Below are 22,262 nucleotides of genomic sequence, written 5' to 3'. Positions count from 1 at the left end.
CTGTAGTAACTCAGATCCCACCCCATCTAACATCCAATCACAGGCCATTGGGCCCATTTACCGCGAATAGTTAAAGATCAATTAATTGCCAAAATCATGTTATCCCATCATACCATCTCCTCCATATACTTATCGAGTTTAATCTTAAAGCCAGATAGGTCTTTTGCTCCCACTGCTTCCCTTGGAAGACTATTCCAAAACTTCACTCCTCTAATAGAAATCTTCATCTAATTTCAAGTCTAAACTTCCCGATGACCAGTTTATATCCATTTGTTCTTGTGTCCACATTGGTATTGAGCTTAAATAATTCCTCTCCCTCTGTGGTATTTATCCCTCTGATATATTTATATACCTGCGCATACATTTAATACAAAAAGACATTTGATAGGATGTTTTAGTGAAAAATTAAAGTGTTCTCTCATTCTTGTGCTACCTTTCTTTATGCAACAGACACCAAACACTGTGACTGAAACAAAATCTAACAAATTCTCGTCCAAACAAGTCCAGTCAAATCAAAATCCCTTTCATGGAAATCAATGTTCCAACCAAATAGGCATCTGCATGACATTGTAAGTGAGTACATTAGCCTTTCAGCCTGAGGAGGGGAGGTTTAATGCCTGGCATTACGTACAAAGGCAAACAAATGTTGAGGTCTCTTCCAAGTCCGTATCTGTGCACACAAACAAAACACACCGTACATTTGATTATTAATGTTTAAGGGAGGGCCAGGTCTGGAACAGCAGGCTTGATGCAAGTAAGGACTGAAGTGCATTGACAGAGCTCTGTGGGGCAGTTTGCACAATGCCTACAGCCATGCCTGGCTCACATCAATGTTCGTTAGTCCCTGATTTTGGTGAACACTAAATTCATTCACTCGTTGATTTAAAATAAGTTAAAATCAAAGATTTTGATTGACTCCTCCTCCTTCACAAATGAAGAGCATAGGGAACCAGCAGATCCCAGTCTGGGAGTCACTGAAGGTGTGGATACAACCTTTTGCAGTATCATTCTGCCCCTCCTTTGCCTTTGCAGAAGACCTACATAGGGCTTTAAATGGGGGTTACGAGCCACTGGCAAAGGTGCTGGAATTAAGGGTGCTGCCACACCCCCTGGCTTGAAGTGGTTTCCACTATATATAGGGTTTACAGATTGATTCAATGGCTCGCAGAACCCCCACTCTCCAAGTTGTTCCATCCCCCTATCCACTGGTGGTGATGGAGTGGAGCAGAAATGACATGCCTGCAGTATTGTCTATCTCATGAAATCCACAGGACTTCTCTAAATCTTCTCTAAATCTATGTTGATCCTGACAGCATTAACTTGACCACACTTCTCTGGGACCACAATTTAGGAATAAATTTTGAGGACAGTGACCAAGAGCTTCAGGGGAAAACCTGTCAACACAGCCCTTGCAGAAAACATGCTGGCAGATCACCATAGAGGGGTTAGGATCCAGTGACAGGCTCTAGCTCTCTGCATGAATGATCTGTATTTCAACAGACCCCTGAGATACGCATGGGTCTTGCCTGAAGAATGCACTGGAGACTCTCTGAGGAGAAGGTAGGAAGGATGGCCTACTGAATAATGCACTAAACTGGGACTCGAAATCTGGATTCAACTCTTGGCTCAACTACAGACTTCCTCAGTGATCAGGATTAAGTTATTTAATCTTCCCAGTGACTTAGTTCCCTCACTGTAAAATAAGGGAAATTATTTCCAATCCCATGAGTGTTGGGAGGAAAAAATTGTGAGGTGCACAGATACTCCAGTGATCAGGGCCATATATTCCAAGATAGGATAGGAGAACCTCATAGAGTTTCTTGTCTCTTGAATGAGAATAGCTTTCACAGTACTTTTGCATTTACCATTGCAAATCGAAGATTTCTGCTACCGTTCACAGCTATTATAATTAGCCTACACTTTCTTTTCCCATAACTTTATTACGTAATAACATAATTTTCTGTAGTATCTGGCTGGTGAATCTTGCCCATATGCTCAGGGTTTAGCTGATTGCCATATTTGGGGTCGGGAAGGAATTTTCCTCCAGGGCAGATTGGAGAGACCCTGGAGGTTTTTCGCCTTCCACTGTAGCATGGGGCATGGTTGACTTGAGGGAGGCTTCTCTGCTCCTTGAAGTCTTTAAACCATGATTTGAGGACTTCAATAGCTCAGACATGGGTGAGGTTTTTCATAGGAGTGGGTGGGTGAGACTCTGTGGCCTGCGCTGTGCAGGAGGTCAGACTAGATGATCAGAATGGTCCCTTCTGACCTTAGTATCTATGAATCTATGAATCTATGAACTCTTAGGAAAATATAATGTTCTTTGCTTTTAAAGGCACACAGATAGTTGAAAAAATGTCCTATTACTTTTAAAAACCTTGGAGCAAATAAGTGGATTGTCTCACTGTGGTAACAGGAAACTTTTACATGATCTTCACTTTAAATACGTTTCTCTATCCTTTTCTAATTTCCACTACCATTTTTTACCATTGGACATGGGATGAAGGAAAAAGTTGGATTTTTAGTGTTAATACATTATGCATTTTACTTGTGCAGTAGTTGATCTATTCTGCTCCTGGAAAAATTTATTTTTATTACCTTATTTTAAGTTTACCTGATCCAGTTCCAGATCTTATATACCTACCTCACCACCAGATTAGTTTCTGATACTCTTTTTGACACTGAGATTTTATTCTTCCTTTAACTGCTCCTGATATATGAATTATGAACATGATTGATTTCATTTTGTCTTTTTGTCTATTTTTATCTGACCTCAATAAATGTCTTATTTTGAACAGATGAAGTTGTACCTTACCACCCCGTGAAATTACATGACTGAAATTATTAGTTACAAACATTAATAGAAACACTTTTATGTATGTGTGGGGTAATGTATAATATATAATGCACATGTTTATATAAATTTGTTATTACATCACATCCGTGAATGTGTGGGTGCGTAACACACAGTTCTGTGATTTATCACATGGACATCACCTCCCTATAGGTAGAGTGTGTGTATCTATGTGTGTATATATATGTTTGTGTGTGTATATATATATATATATATATATATATATATATATATATATACACACACACACACACACACACACACTACCTATAGGAAGGTGATGTCCATGTGATAAATCATAGAGCTATGTGATAAAAACGTTTATCATACATCTTTGACCTTCTCTTTCCCCTTTCACTGAAACATCTCACATTCCAAAACGCTGGACACTGACAACCTGCACTGACAACCAAATTGCTGCTCTGCAGATCTCCTGAATAGGGAGCTGGGCCAAGAACGCTGCTGACAAAGTTTGTGCTCTTTTGGAATGGGCAGTCAGGATAGCTGGTGGCGGAACATGTGCGAATGCACAATGTTATCCAGGAGGAGATCTTCTGAGCTGAGATGGAGATAATCCTATCTCCTCTTGCTATAAATAGCTGAGTGGATCTATGGAATGGTTTGGTCCTCTTGATATAGAACACCCGGGTGCATCTGACATCCAGAGAATGGAGACATTGTATGGTTTTGGGTAAAAAAAACAGTAGGAAAATCACTTGATTACTGTGAAACCACCTTTGGGAGGAAGGCAGGATGAGGGGGCAATTGCACTTCATTCTTAAAGAAGACCATGTCTGGTGGCTCTGATGGAAGGGCACGGATCTCTGAGACTCTTCAAGCTGAAATAATGCCCACCAGAAAAGCCACCTTCCATGAAAGGTATAACACATTGCCAGTGGCTCAAACGGGCAGCCCATTAGGATCAATAGAACCATGGGGGGTGGGGGTAATGCAGAAATCGCTGAGATGTACCTTAATTGATGATAATACTAAACCTTGCTTTTCAGGTGTAGCAAATACTCAAGGACGGTCTGCAGAGATGATTGTGTGGGCAAGAGCTTTGCTAGGAAGACCAAACTGAAAAAATGCTTTCACTTGGCAAGGTACGTAACTCTGGTACAGGTATTCCTGATACTCAGTGGAACTTGGCAGACCTGAACTGAACAGGCCAATTCTGTGCTCTTCAGCCATGGAGCTTCCATGTTGCCAAGTAAAGGGCAATGAGGTTCAGGTGGAGCAGGCCACTGTGGTCCTGGGAGATCCAGTCTAGAAAAAGAGGGAGCGGCATTGGCATCAGTACTGAGTAGTCCAGTGTGTGTGTGTGTGTGTGTGGTGTGGTGAACCTATGCTGATGGGGCCAAGATGGGACTATGAGAATTACTCATGCCCTGTTTGATTTTCAGCAGGACCTTGTGTACGAACGGAATAGGGGAGAAAGCGTATAACAAGAGTCTTGTCCATGGGAGCAAGAAGTATCCAATATTATGCCCAGGCTGTGGCCTTGCAGGGAGCAAAATTGGTGACACTTTCTGTTGTGTCTGGTCACAAACAGATCTATCTGGGGAGTTCCCCACCTCTGACCTTTGTGATGTCTGGGTGAAGGGACCATTCATAGTGATTGGAGAAAACCCTGCTGAGGTGACCCACCAGATGGTTCTGTGCCGCCGGCTGGTGGATCGAGTAAGCTGTACAAACCTCCCATAAGTTAATTGCTTCCTGACACAGGGGAGAGGCATGAGCTCCTCTCTGCCTGTCTAGGTAGTACATGGCCATGATGTTGACTGTAAACTAAGGACAATCTTGCCTGGACTGTGAGGGAAGAACATTTGACATGCCAGGTGAACTGCCCTGAGTTCCCTGACATTGGTGTGCAACAAAAACTCCTCTGAGAACTACAGGCCTTTGGTTTTGAGGGACCAGATGAGCACCTCAGTTTAGGGCCAAAGCATCCAAGACCAAGGATATGGAAGGTTGAGGCCTTGTGAAGGAAACATCTGTGCTGACCCATAGATGGTCCCACCAACAGTTGAGGGAGGCCAGGACCAGGGAAGGTACTGTGAGAACCGAGTCCACATGGTGATGGTTTGGTGAGCTGAAGATAGCCAAGCCTGAAGTGGCCAGAAGTGTACCCCTGCATGCTGCACCATGTACATGCATGCGGCTATATAACCTAAACGTCTGAAGCAGAAACAGGCTGTCATAATGGGGTGGTTCCTGACATGCGCTATTAGTGACACCATTGTCTGAAATTGGCCCTTTGGGAAGAAGGCCCTGGCCTGGGTGGAGTTAAGCACACTCCAATTAATTCTATTCTTTGCTCTAGAGTGAAAATAAAGTTCTCATTGTTTATTAACAGGCCCAGAGCTTGGAAGGTAGACTGTATGAGGCAAATTTTGGATTCTACCTGAGCCATGGACTGGCCTTTGACCAACCAGTTGTTCAGATACAGATAGACTTGCTCATCCCATCTTCTCAGGAATGCTGCCACTACCGCCATGTACTTCGTAAAGACCTGCGGGGCCACCAACAGGCTGAACAGGAGAACAATGAACTGGTAGTGGGCTCTATTCATGACAAACCTGAGAAACTTCCTGTGGCCTTGAAAAACTGAGATATGGAAATAAGCATCTTTTAAGTCTAAGGCTGCATTCCAGTCCCCAGGATCCAGGAAGGGGATGATGGAAACTAGGAAAATCATGCAGAACTTTAGCCTCCTGAGGTAGCCGTTGAGACAGCACAGGCCTAGACTAGGTTGGAGACCACCCTTGGTTTTTTGGATTAGGAAATAGTGGGAGTAAAACCCTTTCCCTCTTAGGTCTTATGGAACCTTTTCCACAGTCCCCACTTACAAGAGGGCTTGCACCTCCTGGACTAGAAGTTGCTTATGAGAAGGGTCCCTGAAGAAGACAGAAATGAACTGGACCATGTTACCTGCCAGCACGATATTCCGCACCCAACAGTCCATGGTGATGAGAGACCACACTGTGCTGAAATGGGACAAGCAGTCTGAAAATAAAGAGGACACCGGATCCGACAATGCAGGAACTGATATAATGTTCTCGGGTGTACCAACAAAAGGGGTGTTTCGGGCCCCCTAAGTGCCTGGGAGGGCCTGATGAGAACACTGAGGTGGACAGGAGGTCTACCTATGCCTAAAATCCCTGTTGCATTTCTTATGCAGGTGTTGGTGGGACAGCAGTGCCAAATATAGTCAGGCTGCTGAAACCTGTAATGCTTCCTCAAAGTTGAGAGAGTATAAGGTCCAGGGACTCAGAGGCACTGGGGGCCCCAGGCCTCATCCACATTCCACCCCTTCCCGCAAGGCCTCACACCAACCGCACCCCTTCCCACGCCCACTCTTCCCTGCCCCGCCTCTTCCTGCCCTGTTACACCCCCTCCCCCAAGCATGCCCCACGCTCACTCTTCCCCCTCCTTCCTAGCACTTCCTACATGCCATGGAACAGCCGATCACTGGCACATGGGAGGCTCTGGGAGGCGGGGGAGGAGCTGATCGGGGGGCTGCCAGTGGGTGCTAAGCACCCACAATTTTTTTCTCTCAGTGCCTATACAGGGACTTGAGGGTATCTCTGGAGTCCTTCACCCATGGAGCTTTGTGTCCATCTGCTCTGAAAAGAACAATGTCCCTTCAAAGGGGAGGTCCTGAAGAGATTGCTGGACCTCAGGTGGGAGACCAGAGGACTGTAGCCACAACTTCCTATTCATGGATACTGCTGAAACTATGGACCTGACTGCCAAGGTGGCCGTGTCCAGGGTAGCTTGCAAGGAGGCTCTGGCGATCATAGAATTACAGAAGATTAGGTTGGAAGAGACCTCAGGAGGTCATCTAGTCCAACCCCCTGCTCAAAGCAGGACCAACACCAACTAAATCATCCCAGCCAGGGCTTTGTCAAGCCGGGCCTTAAAAAACCTCTAAGGATGGATATTCCACCACCGCCCTAGGTAACCCATTCCAGTGCTTCACAACCTCCTAGTGAAATAGTATTTCCTAATATCCAACCTAGACCTTTCACACTGCAACTTGAGACCATTGCTCCTTGTTCTGTCACCTGCCACCACTGAGGACAGCCTAGCTCCATTCTCTTTGGAGCCCCCCTTCAGGTAGTTGAAGGCTGCTATCAAATCCCCCCTCCCCCACCCCAAACTCTTCTCTTCTGCAGACTAAATAAGCCCAGTTCTCTCAGCCTCTCCTCAGAAGTCATGTACCCCAGCCCCCTAATCATTTTCATTGCCCTCTGCTGGACTCTCTCAAATTTGTCCACATCGTTTATGTAGTTGGGGGCCCAAAACTGGATGCAATACTCCAGATGTGGCCTCACCAGTACCGAATAGAGGGAAATAATTACTTCCCTCGATCTGCTGGCAACACTCCTACTAATGCAGACCAATATGGCTTTAGCCTTCTTGGCAACAAGGGCACACTGCTGACTCATTTATCCAGCTTCTCATCCACTGTAATCCTCACATCCTTCTCTGCAGAATTGCCGCTTAGTCAGTCAGTTCCCAGCCTGTAGCAGAGCATGGGATTCTTCCGTTCTAAGTGCAGGACTCTGCACTTGTCCTTGTTGAACCTCATCACATTTCTTTTGGCCCAATCCTCTAATTTGTCTAAGTCACTCTGGATCCTATCCCTACCCTCCAGCATATCTACTTCTCCCTGCAGTTTAGTGTCATCCACAAACTTGCTGAGGGTGCAATCCATCCCATCATCCAGATCATTAATGAAGATGTTGAACAAAACCAGCCCCAGGACCGACCCCTGGGGCACGCCGCTTGGTATCGGCTGCCAACTAGACATTGAGCCATTAATCAGTATCCGTTGAGCCCAACAATCTAGCCAGCTTTCTATCCACCTTATAGGCCGTTCATCCAATCCATACTTATTTAACTTGGTTGGTTTGACAGACACTGTTCTCAGCTGGTTAAAGAAATTCTCATACAAAGCAGGAAGCTCAAGTTTTTCAAATGGCAATAGTTCTCCTTATGGGCAGTCCAGCATTAGCTGGACCCAGGGGAAGCCCCAATACCAACATTCCTTATAAAGCCTGCTGGACTAGCAGCTAGTTCAAAGGCCACCTTACAGAAATACAGGTGTGTCATGCTCCAAAACAGTCAAAGCGTTTACCTTGAAGCACAAGTATGAAGCTGGGTTATGGGTTGTATTGTATGCTATATGAATGTGGAAAGCCATGCAAAAGTTTTTCCCCCATAATTTTTTATTTTTCTGCTTCTGCATTTTTGGATGGATGGGGTATGTCCTGTTGCAGCCGTAACTGCCACTAAATTTGTGTATGTTGTTATAAGGTGTTGGAGTTCAGGATGGCTGTATTACTCAGAAGTGGCTCTTGATTTTTGTGCAAAAGTCATGCATTTCCCCAATACATAAATGCAGCAATTTCATTTCCCCATAAAAATAAATTTAAAGAACCCAATGTCAGCAGCTTAGCAATCACGTGCAAGCTTACAATAGACCTTTGTAAGGACAGCATTTGATATAAGGGGGAATCAGTAGTGAAACAGATTCTAGTTTAAAGTTTGCAAGTATTTACTGAAAAAACAATATTCCAGATTTTTTTGGAAACTTCCACTGTTAAAAAAAACAAACAAAAATCTAGATGAAGAAAGCTGAAATCCTGTGTCTTCCCCCCGACTTGTGCTACCTGATCTGTTTTTTTGCCTGCATTTCACTCATGTACTCTCTTCTTCAGTCTTTTATAGTCCCATCCCCTCTTCCCCCTACTCCCCATTTCTAACTTGTTATCAAGGGTCAGGAGAAGATCCTATGGTCCAAGAAACCGTCTTCCCCATCATTTATGTTAACTGTCTGACCTAAAGAAATAATAGGCCAATGCTGAAGTGGTGAGTTTGTGACTGTGTCACTTACTGAAGGCTGAATTATAATTGTAGGGCTTGTCTACACAAACACTTAGTGTGTGGCAAGCCAGCCGCCAATTGTCTGTGTGGACCCTGCTGCTGTGCACTAAAAGTTCCATAAGGAGATTTGATCTACCCTGCATTGAAATGGCAGTAGGGAACTTTTAGTACACTGCAGAAGGCTCCACCTGGACACAGTGAGAAATAAACGAATGGGGTGGGGAGTAGGTTTATACCCCAGCTTGCTGAGAACTACATGTTTGGGTAACCAAGCCCTTAGAATCCATCCTTCTAAAGGACTTGTGTAGCTAAAAAACAACCTATCCTGTTGCTGCTGTTGCTTGGAGGATGGCAGCTTACTTCCTCCTGTGTGTATAGGTAGCTACTCTGGCCCACGAGTGCAAAGCGGAGGGGGCAGGGCTCCTCCTACTCTCTAACCCCCTCCCTACCCACCAGCTCCCAGTGGGTAGCCTGGGGTGAGCAGCCCTGCACTCCCAATGCAGCCAGAGTGGGGATGTGAGCAGGAGGTTGGTGGGGTTAGTCCCTGTGCAACCAAGCTGGCTACTCTAGCCAGGCATGATGGGGACAATCTAGCCCTGAGTAAATAAGTATGTCTGGGTAAGCACTGTACAAAAATAGTGTAAACAGGACTTGGTCCACAGCTAGCAAATGAGATTCTTAACACCATTCTTTGCTGTAGTGCAGCATTTAGTCCTGTGGCTTCATGTCAGCTCTTGGGAGTTGTTCTGCACTGCCTCTGGCGTCCGACCCCTACACTGACTGCTATACTCAGCTATCTGTAAACCTCCCCCTGACTGCAATGAGAGGTTTGTTTGAGCAAGGACTTCATGCCTGAGCCCATTAAGTCTGTTATTGTTAGTGGCAATTTAGTCCATACCCCAGCCCCCCTCAAGAGAAAGCAACAAACTTTTTCTTTTATCATCGGCTTAAAATGTTTGGGCTAGATCCTTAATGCTCTATGCAGGGAGAGAACGGAACGCTCGGCCACTGGTTAGGGAGCTGGGGATGAGTGGGGGTTCAAGTGCCTGCTCTACCCCAGACCTCCTGTAGGATCTTGGGCAACTCACTTAGGGCTAGATCTACAAAGGGACTCAGGCAGCTTTGTACAGATCAACTGTGAAACTTTAGGTGCCTACAGGGTTGGGTTGCAGCTGAGTGGGTGTTATGAGGATCTCAGTTACACCCAAAGTGTCAGTTAGGCTGTGGAACATAGGTGCCTATCTGAGCACCCTAATCACTGGGCCATTGTCCATCATGAAGTGGTTGTCTCTCTAGGTATGCCTACACAGCAGGAAAAAAAGACCTGGCGCAGTCTCTCAGAGCCTGGGTCAATTGACTCAGGCTTGTGCTGTAAAGCTAAAAATAGCAGTGTAGCTATTCGGGCGCAGGCTCGCCCGCCATACCAGGTTTCAAAGCCCAGGCTGAATACACTGACCAGAACTGCATGTCATAGGCCAAAAATAGGGCCAGAACCTCAGCCAGTGGCTCTGTTGACTTCACTAGTACTAAACTGATTTACAGCAGCTCAGCATCTGGCCCATTGTCTTTGCTTACTTTTTTAATACTGTGTGACAATAATTTTTCTGCATTTACATCCTGTAAGTCTAGGCATATTGCAAACTCTCATTTGCTCTTTTAACAGCTACCAAACACTGTGCAGGGAGGTAACTACATTAATTACTTAATAATTAATTAATTAGCCTCTTACAGTTGGTATGGCTACTTCCACCTTTTCATGTTCTCTGTATGTACATATATATCTTCTTACTATATGTTCTATTCTATGAACTATATACTATATGTTCTATTCTATCCAATGAAGTGGACTGTAGCCCACGAAAGCTTATGCTCAAATAAATTTGTAAGTCTCTAAGGTGCCACAAGTAGGCCTGTTCTTTTTACCTTATAAACGGTCACTCCAAAGTCAGTTCTGATCTTCCTGGCCTTGGGGCTAAAGTTACTGGGCCAGACTCATCATCCCTAGTGTAACTCTGTTCATCACAAGAAGTTTGGCCCACTGACCCCCAAGCACACTGCTTCAAGTTATCTCCTCCCTCCAGCTCTTATCTTGGTTTACTGCTTCAGCACTTATCTGAAGTCCTTTACATCTTTATCTAAAACACCACCAAAGATTCAGGTCCCCTAATGTGTGTCATGGTTTTACTGCTGCTAAGCTCATCTACTGTTAGTGTCCCGTTCTGCATTTTGCTGTCTTTTGTGATTCCCTCTCATTCGCAAAGCCGTGCCTGTGGCCATTGGTGCCAGAAGTCCATTGCCGGTTCCAGGAGCCAATTGCTTGCCAGCCCTTCCACTGCGTCTCCATTTAGGAAAGCACTCTATTTAGGAAGGAACAATCTGTTGCACACATACAAAATGGGAAATGATTGCCTCGGAAGGAGTACTGCAGAAAGGGATCTGGGAGTCATAGTGGATCACAAGCTAAATATGAGTCAACAGTGTAACATTGTTGCAAAAAAAGCTAATATCATTTGGGATGTATTAGCAGGAGTGTTGTAAGCAAGACATGAGAAGTAATTTTTCCGCTCTACTCCACGCTGATTACGCCTCAGCTGGAGTATTGTGTCCAGTTCTGGGAGCCACATTTCAGGAAAGACTTGGACAAATTGAGGAAAGTCCAGAGAAGAGCAACAAAAATAATTAAAGGTCTAGAAAATATGACCTATGAGGGAAGATTGAAAAAAATTGTTTAGTCTGGAAAAGAGAAGACTGAGAGAGGGGACATGATAATACATGAAAGGCTGTTACATGGAAGAGGGAAAAAAAGTGTCCTTAACCTCTGAGGATAGGACAAGCAATGGGCTGAAATTACAGCAAGGGAGGTTTAGGGTGGACATTAGCAAAAACTTCCTGTCAGGGTGGTTAAGCACTGAAATAAATTGCCTAGGGAGGTTGTGGATTCTCCATTACTGGAGAATTTTAAGAGCAGGTTAGACAAACACCTGTCAGGAATGGTCTAGATAACATAGTCCTGCCATGAGTACAGGGGACTGGACTAGATGACCTCTCAGGGGTCCCTTCCAGTCCTATGATTCCATACATGTTCCCTCTCACCCCACCGGCCGCATCATCCTTCACTAATTAGTTAGATCAGGAAAGCACATGTACACATCTATTCTCCCATCTATATTTTCTTCTATTTTCCAGCACCTTCTATTCTGGATTTCCAGCTGGTAAAGGCCAGATTATAGCTGACCCCTAGCTAGGGAAGGCAGGGAAACAATACAGTGTCCCCTTTTGTCCCGCCACCCAGGACAGGACTAAGATCAGGCCTTTTATTCTTCTATGTGCAGTGACTGCTCTCTGCTATATCTCCTGGGTCACAATTCACCCCCAGGGGAGCAGGTGCGAGTGATGGCCCCAGCTCACCTCCCCACCCTACAGTGGAGCGAATGTTGCAATTTCTAAAGTGGGTGTGCTCCCTCCCTGCATAGAGGGGAGCTTTGGGAGAAAAGTGACTCCTGGTGGTCTCACTGCAGTGGTGTGGCAATTTACGTACATGCCATTCCCGGTGGAAGGCTTTGGTTGAAAGTCACAGCGCAGTTCTTTGCAGTATGTTCAACATGCTACTCAAGTGCCAACTGCTTGGAGTGCCATAAATGCTACCGCATTGGCAACGGAACACACTACTCAGTGAGAAATCATGGGAGAATGAAGAATTACCTTACCAAGACTTGACTAGACAAATGGATCATCAGTCAGAAAAATTAATGACAGAAATCCCTCAACTCTCTGCTTCTAGCATTCTTTCCCCAAGTAACACTTTCAGTAGCATAGCATGTACTGCAGATTGCGTAGTAATCATATTAATTAGGTCCAGAGGGGAGGACTTTGAAATATCTGTGGCCCTAGGTGTCATGCTATTCTGCCACCTCAGGGTAAGGCAAGTCTGACTGTGGTGTCAACTGGCAAAGGATACGGCCTAGGGAACTAGCATGGAAAGCAAAGAAACAGTGACTGAGAATCACCAGGAGAAGCAAATGCAAGCCCAGATGCTCTCACGCACCATCACTGTATCTCTGAGGTAGCTTCCTCCTAGCACTATGGCAGGCTCCATTCCTCTGCTATCTATGGTGTTGACTGAATGTTTCTGACTCCCCCCAACAGGGCTGAGTAACAGAAGATAATACTTTCTGTAACAGCATTAGTATAAAGTAGGTTCTCACAGTAAGAGATGAGCTAGTGTTTTTTGAGGGTACACATACAGCATTGGTCTGAGATGGACACCTGCCCCTTCCAGCCTACGTATGCCCCCTTTGGCAACTCCACTCTGGTCATCTGAATGCAGGGGATGGCTCCATGGGAATGTACCTTGGAGGCTTATTACAGGAATTTCTTGTAACAAGGGATTGTTACAAAATTCTTCTTTCACAGCAAGGGATGGGGCATCCCATTTACTAGGGAAGTGAAATGGCCCCAGCTCATGCAGTAAGACAGGAGAATAACAACTTTTTTTTAGCTACCCAACTCAGAGGCACTGGCAAGGACTGGTGGGTATGTGCAGCACTTTGAAGATAAAAATAATAAATTATATTTGGCACATCTAATGCCGTATATTTTTAAAGTACTGCAGTAATGAAATTTCATCATCCCCTTTCAGAAAAACACGTTTGAAAACATGTACAGTACTCCCTGAAAATGTTAAGTAGGACTACTGAGCAATGATTGCACTTACATGAAGAACCTGGCCTAACATCCTTCATGAGAAGCAACAGTCGACACGTAGAGCCATTAACTAGTCAGACTTGCCTGTGTCTTCCCTATAGTAGTTCATCTTTTGCACATGCCACCAAGGTGTTGTCCGCTATTGAAAAAAAAAACAACAAGCAAAAAAGATGCACTTTAATCACTGCAACTGTTCTTTAAGGATGGACTTGACCCAAGTGCAGTCAGGCATTTCCCCACCCCTCTGCCAAATATACTTTCTTTGGCATCATAAATATTGGTTAAATTTCATGTTATAATCACATACACACTGCCTGCTTGCTTTTTTTTGCTTTAACGTGAGAAGCAATGCTAACCACTGAAACAGACCCGTCAGTTCCTTTCTTCCAAAAGGAGAACTTTATACCACATTGCAATAAGCTCCTCTCTAATTAAAATACACAAGAATCTTGCAGAAATCAGCTGCCAGATTTATTAATCTACCTGAAAACAAAACAAAAAAATGGAATAAAACCAAACTTTAAATAAGCCTTTTAGGTACAATTTCAAAAGGGTTAATCAGTTCAATGAAAGCCTTTCTTCTTTTGCCGGGAGATCATGTAATGTTGGGCTGATTGCTTGTTTTGTTCAGTGAGTCACTACCATACACTGTGTGTGTATATATATATATATCTATATATATATCTATATATACACACACACACACACACACACACATACATATATATTCTCTTTAAATATCACACACTTGATACAATGTCCTCTTCTTTTTTTTGACCCAGCCCCTCCCACCAATGCCCAACTCCAGACAGGAAGTGCTCCACAATGACATTAATGGAATCAAAATGGATCAAAGGACTTTTAATCAAAATGTGTTTCCTTCGAACCTTATTTCAATGGAAGCCACAATGTTCAAAGTTCTGACTTTTCCACTTCTTTGTGAAACTGCTGCAGCTTCAGTGGTCTTGCTTTGATTTTGTTGAGTTGATCATTGAAATTTTAAGTGCCATTGAGACCTATAAATTATTGACAGAACAAGATGGCATATTAAGGCATATATACACCCATAAAATAGGCTGCCCTATGGGATTTCGGTGAATTAGATGCATGCCCAGAGAGTTCTTCTGCACCTTTGGTCTCTAATAGTCACTGCTTTTTAATTTTGAATGAATTGCATAAGATATCATTTATAGCTTACTGGTTTCTTGATTGACATTGAGTGGAAAATTAAGCCACCACCAAAGGGTGTCTTTGAAATCACATCTATTACAATTATTGTTGTTTTATGTTTATGAGTTCATCTTTCCTTCCTCCCCTAGATTTGTTACAGAACTGGAAAGTGAGGAACTCCTGTGAAGTAACTGTTTTTAAATTTCACTGGGCTGTTCAAATCCCATTTTTTACCCTCTTCAAACTTGGAAATGTTACATTTCAGAAAAGGTGCTCATAAATATTTAAAACTTATTTTTTTCTTTTTGTTTTACACGTAGAATAATGTGTCTTGCTTTTTCAAGAGTGTCTTTCACCCCCTCTCAAAAATAAAATGATTTAAAACAAAACAAAAAACAAACCTCAAAACTTTAAATTGTCTTCCAAACATATCTGATCACATTTACATTTAGTGTCCAAAACAAGTTGGTTGATAACATCAGTGCCAGCACTACAACGTCATACAGCGACTTCATTGTGTTCTTTGACAGTTCGCATAAGTCTCCGTTCCACCGAAAGTTACAAAAGGTTCCGCAGAGCTTCCCTTAGCAAGCTGAAGCTTACTATTCATTTGTCGATGCGCATAAAAGCTGCTTATAGCACAGCTATGGCATAAGCTATTTTCTAAGCAATAAATGGTTCAAGTCATCTATTTTGTCCTGAAATGCTATCTGTAGTTACAGCATTGCTTATAAATGGTCATAGTAAATTCAGCATCAAAGAGAATATTACAGAAAAAGACAGCAGCAGAAGCATTAGCGTTATCTAGTATTTATATATGTCATCAACATAACACAGCAGTAAAAGGTTTAAATGCATATTAATGGGTACCGTGTCTAAAAATTACTAAAGTACCTATTTAGTGTATTGGATATTTTTCTCAAGGAGTGCTTGCTGTGTCTAAACAGCATAATTAGATATGTGACTTAGTACAGTTAATTCCTATTGATTAAATAACTTATTTATGTTGCAAAGGAAATGGAAGGAAAGAAAATGTTTTTCCCCTTATCATGATCCTGCATTTAATGCTGACATGATCATGAGAAAAGTCCACCATATGTAATTACTACTCTCAACTGGACTTTGAAAGGTTGAAAATAGTAGGATGGGCTGTATTTGCATAGCAAGGTGGCACTAGATCAACATGCTATGCTACGAGTTTGCAACTTGCAGTTTGAAGTCAGGAATTGTGCTCCTTAGACACCAGTAATGGTGTGTGCTCTGCCTAACATCCAAGTAAATGGGCATCTTCTGTAAGGCAGGAAAAACAAAAATATAAAATGCAAGCAGAATGACAAAGATGTTCAAATGTGTAAATGAAAGATGGACAGTGTGTCACGTCTAGCTTCTACATTAAATCCTGCAATCTATGCTTTGATCCTCTTTATAACTGCAGAAAGACAATTAGGAATGATCAGAGACAAATGTCCAAGGCATGTTACTCTGATAATAATATCCAAACAGTTAATTTACACAATAAGAATTAACTGTACTATGGATACCCAGAGAAAATGTACAATATCTTATGCCAATATGAAACAAAACAGACAATATAGCTTCATTGTACTTAAAACCTGTATGTTCCCTTCCCAAACTTAAGTAAAAAATAAACCCACCCTTTTCCTCCTGTTGCACATAATAAATGTTTAGATTCCAACCCTCTCCTTTCAATAAAGTGCGCTGTCCATGGCAGAACATAGGAGTAATGCAACAGGAAAAGCCCCTTTTAGTGTACTATTTAAAAAACAAACTGAAGTGGATTCTGCTCTCCTCTGGATCTTGTGATAGAGGAGAATCACAGGGGAGGATGCCCCCTTTTCTGTCATTGCTATTAATACACATAGCCTTCGTTATAGGGGTGGGTGTTACAGCAGCCGCCCTCCTGCATGTAGACCATGCTCTCGTCAAAGTGGGACAGTGGCACGGTATCCTCCTCGTTGATGTGCCGCTCCATGTCCGTCTTCAGCAAGGGGCGCTGGTTGTCTGGAAAGGCCATGGAGAAAAGCGCTTCGGGATCACAAACAAACTTGTAGACATATCTCTCTCCGGCAACCTTAACACAAGGTCAAAAAGAAGAAGGAAAGAAAAAAGAATAGTGTAAGTTTTAGCACTTTAACAACTTGTAGTTACAGATTTCTGAGAAATCTGCTTTTACTAGACCATGAAATACTGTGCCATGGGAATTCTTGGGCACCAACATTAGGAATGAATTCCTGGTCCCATTGCGACTAGTGGGAGTTGTGCAAAAGCAGACTACATAAAACACTTTGGGCTTCAGGACACAACACAACCCTGATTTCCTTTGGGAATGGGGGTGGGGAATGAATTAAAAGATTCTATTTCTAAAGCCTATAACTTGTGATCACTTTCTGTACATAAAACAATGGCCAACAATGTTGTTCTGTCTGGGGAAAGTAAACAGTTTTTTACCACAGTAATACGATCAAAACACTAAGTTACGCACCCTGTTGTGTCAACTAAAATATAGATAATCCATGATAAAACAGAACTGAATTTAGCTTGATGTAAGTCAAGTCATACTCAAGTTATCTCAAATATACATAATTTGTAATGTATTGAGTCACAGCATATGTTGGTAGTGGAGGGACTGCATGCAAACAAGGATGTCTTCATGTATTAAGCAGCCGCTCCTGCAAAGGCTAAGACATTTGGATTTGTTTACTGAGTGAAAGCCTGTTGGCCTAAGACACTTGGGTTATCCCTTACTTTTTTCCAAAAGGTGTTGGGGGCCTCTGACTTCTATCTGCATAGCAATCAAATATTGGCAAAAATGTGCTAGATTTAACATCTTACTTGAAAAGTGGTTTTACCTCAATCTCTATCAAGTTTACAGTGCACTATTTAAAAATTCCTTTCGAATTTAAACTATATATTTTCCTTTAAAAATGTAATGTTGTTTTTGAAAGTGAATGGAAACATAATCCTCATTACATCCATCTTTGCTTGGTTTGGAACAAACGGTTTTAATTTAACAGAGATGCATATTGAGCATGGAAAACAGGACACTGTCTTAAGTCTGCAAGTACCCACTACAACTTAGGGCTTATCTTCACGGGTTTTACCTCAAATTAGTTGATTATTTGGGGCCATCCCCAGGGTAAATTACAAACATTATTACTCTAGAACAAAGAAGCATCCAGCCTTTACAAACTTGTTAAGTACTGTCCAAAAAACTCTAGTGGAGGCATACCTGTGAGGCTGAATGGAATCTGGGAGATACTTGAGGATATTATCAATACAAATATTGTAAAACTGCAAGGAGTTATGCCAGATATTCCATGTAAGATATCTGCAAAAACGTTATAATTTTCCAGATATGATAATCTAATTTATGTGTTTGGATGACCTTTGCATTTTGGGTTATAGATATGTATGTATGTCTGTATTTCAAAACTTGTGCTATGCTTCTGGGCGACACCCCCAGACAGTTTGGCAGCAGCACTGCCTAGCTTGCTTGATGGCCTATTGAGGACCATAAGCTATACAATTGACCCATTGAGAGAAGGCAGATACACCTGATGACTCAGCAAGGCATGCAGGGGCATGCCTATGGACAGAACTCTAAGGCTTTCAAGTTATGTGCTGGGCAGCTTGTGTTTGAAACAAAGGAAGCACAGGCCACATGGCAAAAGACTATAAAAGGCAGCTGTATCTTCTTCATATTGTCTTCAATCCTGCTTCTTACCTCTGGAGGAACTTTGCTACAAACTGAAGCTCTGAACAAAGGACTGAATGACCCATCCCAGCTGTGGATGTGTTCTAGAGGGACTTTCAAGCCAGCAAATTCACCAATACTGCTTAGAACCTGATATATGGACTTTGGAGTCTTTGTATGTATGTGACTGTTTTACCATTTAACATCTCTCTTCTTTTTCTTTTTCGTTTCTTTATAATAAGCCTTTAGTTTTAGGCACTAAAGAATTGGCTGGCAATGTGGTATTTTGGGTAAGATCCAAACTTATACTGACCGGTTAGTGTGGCTGACCCTTTGGGGTCAGAACATTTTGTATAGTGTACAGAAGTTTTTAAATAACTTCTCACTGTACAGGACCTAGGTGCTGATTGGGAGCCAGAGAACTGCAATGCAATAGAGGGGGACTGTGTGATTTCTTTTTTTGCTTCTTGATAACGAATATGGGGGATCAGAAGCACAGTCTGTGACTGGCTGGGGAATTTAACTTCATTGTTACTCCCAAGACTGGTGGGTATCTGCTCTTCCTTTTGCAGCCTGCCCTGACCTTGGCATTTCCAGTGAGGGCTGTCCCAGGCACCACTGGTCACAATACCCTTAAAAGCACAATGCACATATGTGCAGTTAGGTAAATGGCTAGCCAGCTAGTTGCCAGAACGCTTGTAAACTGTGCTAAGTGGACCAATAGCAGATGAGGAAGAAACTAATATGTTCCACTGGCTGGGCCAGTAAGGTGCACAGTCTAAGCTAGGACTATACAAGCTCTGCTGGGAAAGCAAGTTTATAAATTGTTTGGGCCAACTGCCTTTTCTTCTCTTCCCCTGAAAAACCCCCAGAAACACCTAAAAAGTAAATGCTAGCACAAATTAATGGAGTGAGCTCAAAGGGTCAGATGTCTGGAAATTCCAAAAGTGACGTTTGTTCAATTATGCTATCTTCTGCGCAACATGGCTAAGTAACGTGTCCTATTCATCTTTGCTTATGAAATATGAAAGTTAGCCGTGGTTATTAATGGATACTGTAAAACAGACCGGATGTGCAATGCAGGCGAGTTAACACTGCTGCAGCAGCTTATGGGCCCACTCTGGGGAAGCAGGGCCTGAGCATCTCCTGTGAGGTGCTGAATTGAATTAACTGGAAGCTGAGGGCTCTCGACACTTCACAAGAGGCACTTATGGCCAGATATTTGAAGGTATTTAGGCACCTACATATAGAGAGACTCACTTAGTGGGATTTTTAAAGATGCCTATGCACTATCCTCAGTTACTTAGGCACCAAACTGACATTGGAATCAATGGAAGTTAGATCCTAAACACTTCTGAGGATCTAGGCCAAAGTGCCTACCCTTATATCTAGGCACCTAAACACCTTTAAAAACCTGAATCTTAGTACTTCACAGAATCAGTTCCTGACTTTGAAACTTCCCAATTTTGGAAAGCTGGATCTCACAAGCTTAATGCTGCAATAACACAAGTGTTGTACTTTGTAGTTGTAAAAGCCCGCTCAGATCACTGGATTGCACAGTGCCAGGTTTAAACTTGTTATCTGTGTGGATTTACAAAGTTAATGTGAATAATAGAAAAGGAAGCAAGTAATGCAAGAAAATAATTAGGATCTCTGGTAACATCAAGGAACACAAGAGCCTGATTCGGCAGCTGCTGCAAGCAGGGAACTCCTATTGACTCCTATTGAATGCACGCAACAACTTCAAATACAATCAAGTCCACAGGAATATGGGAGTGGTTTGTCACTGTGACCACACTACTGCATATCAGTTATTTTAAATATTAAGTGTTTGTCAATGGTTGTTACATTACATTCCAGAATCCATTAAAAATCACTATCTCTGTGATATACCGAACCAATAATATTGTAACTATCGATGATTCTTCTATTTTGCAGTTACTAAAGTATCTATTTGCTGGACAGGTAATTTAGATCTGCAAAGCACTATTCACAGTATATTCTGTACTTTGCCTCTCTCAGGTCCCACAGGCATCCCTTCACCTATTTTTTGCATGCTGGTTTTTATCCTTGCATTATGATCAGCTCAATGTGAATGTGTACAGAAAACATATGTACACATAATGACACATTAACACAGTGTAATAATTATATGTATACACACACACACACAGACCTGTAGCATATAAAATTCAAAACCTCAGCATATGTCCAAAAGAGTGAAAAACCTGCTTAAGCAATGCAATTACCAGTGTTCCTTCTTATAACATGACTTATGGATTAACGTGCAACATTCCAGTGAAATTTAATGCTGCATTAGCTGCTCACCTTTTGCATGATTCCCTTCTCATAATAATAGCGAAGTGAACGGCTAAGTTTATCATAGTTCATAGCTGGTCTGTTTTTCTGAATCCCCCAGCGACGAGCCACCTGACACAGAAATGGATTAGCAGTGATCTGTTAAATGCATTTAACAAGCAGACCTTAGCATCAGATTTTTTTTTAATACAAAAACAACCACTGCAGGTGGGAGACATAAATAAAGGAAAAAAGGTTGGTGTGATATCTGAATTTCCTGTGTCCTAGCATGATTTTTTAAACCATGCATGCAATCTTTTTATTATAACACGACAACAGGACTTTTTATTTATCAATGTGGTGGCTTAATTAAAAAAATAAAAGAAAAATGAAAAGAAATAAAGAGAAACACATTTAAAGAGTGGGTAGATTGAGCCTCCCAAAGACAAGGAGAAAATTCTTCTTTCATGCTACTTTGTAGATGAGCTTCCTGCTTTTCCTGTATCATTTTTTTACTGGAACACTGTATATCACAAAACCTTTCCACTTCAGTTCAGGAAGTCATACAGATTGCAGCTGTAACAGCCACAGTAGTGAGGCTATTAGAAGATGCAAGATAAAAAAAACCCCATCTTTCCCCGTGTACATGCTACTATAAGTGAAGAAGGCAGAGAAACTAAAAAAAAACCCCTATTCTGCTACTAGAGCTGGTTGGATAACCAGCTTGGTGAAAAAACTAGATATCAAACATAGGCAGCGCAGACCACACCTTAGAAACCTGCCTGTATATTTATTTTTAGATGAATGGCAGACAACTCATGGAAAACTATGAAAGCTATTCTATGGAGAATGATATACCTGCTGCTGTCATCTTTATTTTTTGTCTGTCTTTATGCCTCTTGTTTTATTACCAGATGAACTTCCATGAAAGAAGGCTTTTTGTTACTCGTTCTCCACCTGAAGTCATAAGCCACTGTTTGTGAAATCACAATTACTTGCTGGAAAGTTACTCCACATGAGGCATAAGAGCAGAGCCTCAGCACGCTCAATGCTCTGGGAGGAGGAGGAAGAGAGGAGAAGGGAGTGTGGCCTTGGGGAAGGGGCTGGAATTGGGGCATAACCCCTCCAGCCTCTGCCGTGAGCACCTCAACACTCCCAGCCCACACGCCCAGCCCTCTACCCACCCTGACCTCTGCACCACCTCACATCTCCCCAGCCCCTGCCCTGACCCCTGCACCCTTCCTCATGCCTCCCCAGCCCCTGCCCTGACTCCTGAACCCCGCTCACACAAACCCAGCCCCCTGCCCTGATCCCTTCGCCAGTGGTTCCCCCCCCTTCCTTTTTGGCCCACAGCTGTTTCGGCGGGGCGGCGCTGGGGAAGGAGGGTTTATTTCCATGGGGTGGGCGGCGTGAGGGGAGGGGGTGTTGTTTCCGCGAGGCCAGGCAGCGCTGGCGGGGGGGGGGGAGGGGATTTCGGCCCTCAGCTGTTTTCTTTGGAGTAATATGGTCCTCGCCGCTTTATGAGTTGTGCAGGCCTGCTCTAGCTAGTGAAAAGAAAGTTTATTTATAAAACAGCCTATTAATTATTCCTGTTCCTTTTGTTCCACACATGATTTAAGCCCCCATTCA

The 22,262-nt window shown here is 42.9% G+C and overlaps 1 protein-coding gene across 10 annotated transcripts in view; it reads right to left on the bottom strand.

Moving 5' to 3' along the window:
• Positions 1-13,899: 13,899 nt before the first annotated feature.
• ETV1 (ETS variant transcription factor 1) overlaps positions 13,900-22,262 on the bottom strand; it is a 75,722-nt gene continuing 67,359 nt past the window's right edge. For 9 of the 10 annotated variants that reach the window (XM_038393340.2, XM_043509236.1, XM_043509234.1 and 6 more), the window contains 2 exons: positions 20,664-20,765; positions 13,900-16,712 (listed from right to left, as the gene is read on the bottom strand). In XM_038393340.2, the coding sequence (XP_038249268.1) occupies positions 16,491-16,712; positions 20,664-20,765 (324 nt within the window). In that variant the 3' untranslated portion in view covers positions 13,900-16,490. The remainder of the gene's footprint in view (positions 16,713-20,663; positions 20,766-22,262) is intronic. The other variant, XR_006279383.1, reaches the window with a different exon arrangement.

The sequence above is a fragment of the Dermochelys coriacea genome, chromosome 2, assembly GCF_009764565.3.
Source record: "Dermochelys coriacea isolate rDerCor1 chromosome 2, rDerCor1.pri.v4, whole genome shotgun sequence".
NCBI lineage: Eukaryota > Metazoa > Chordata > Testudines > Dermochelyidae > Dermochelys > Dermochelys coriacea.
The sequence above is the reverse complement of the archived record's forward strand: the minus strand, read 5'-3'. Positions and strand labels throughout refer to the sequence as shown.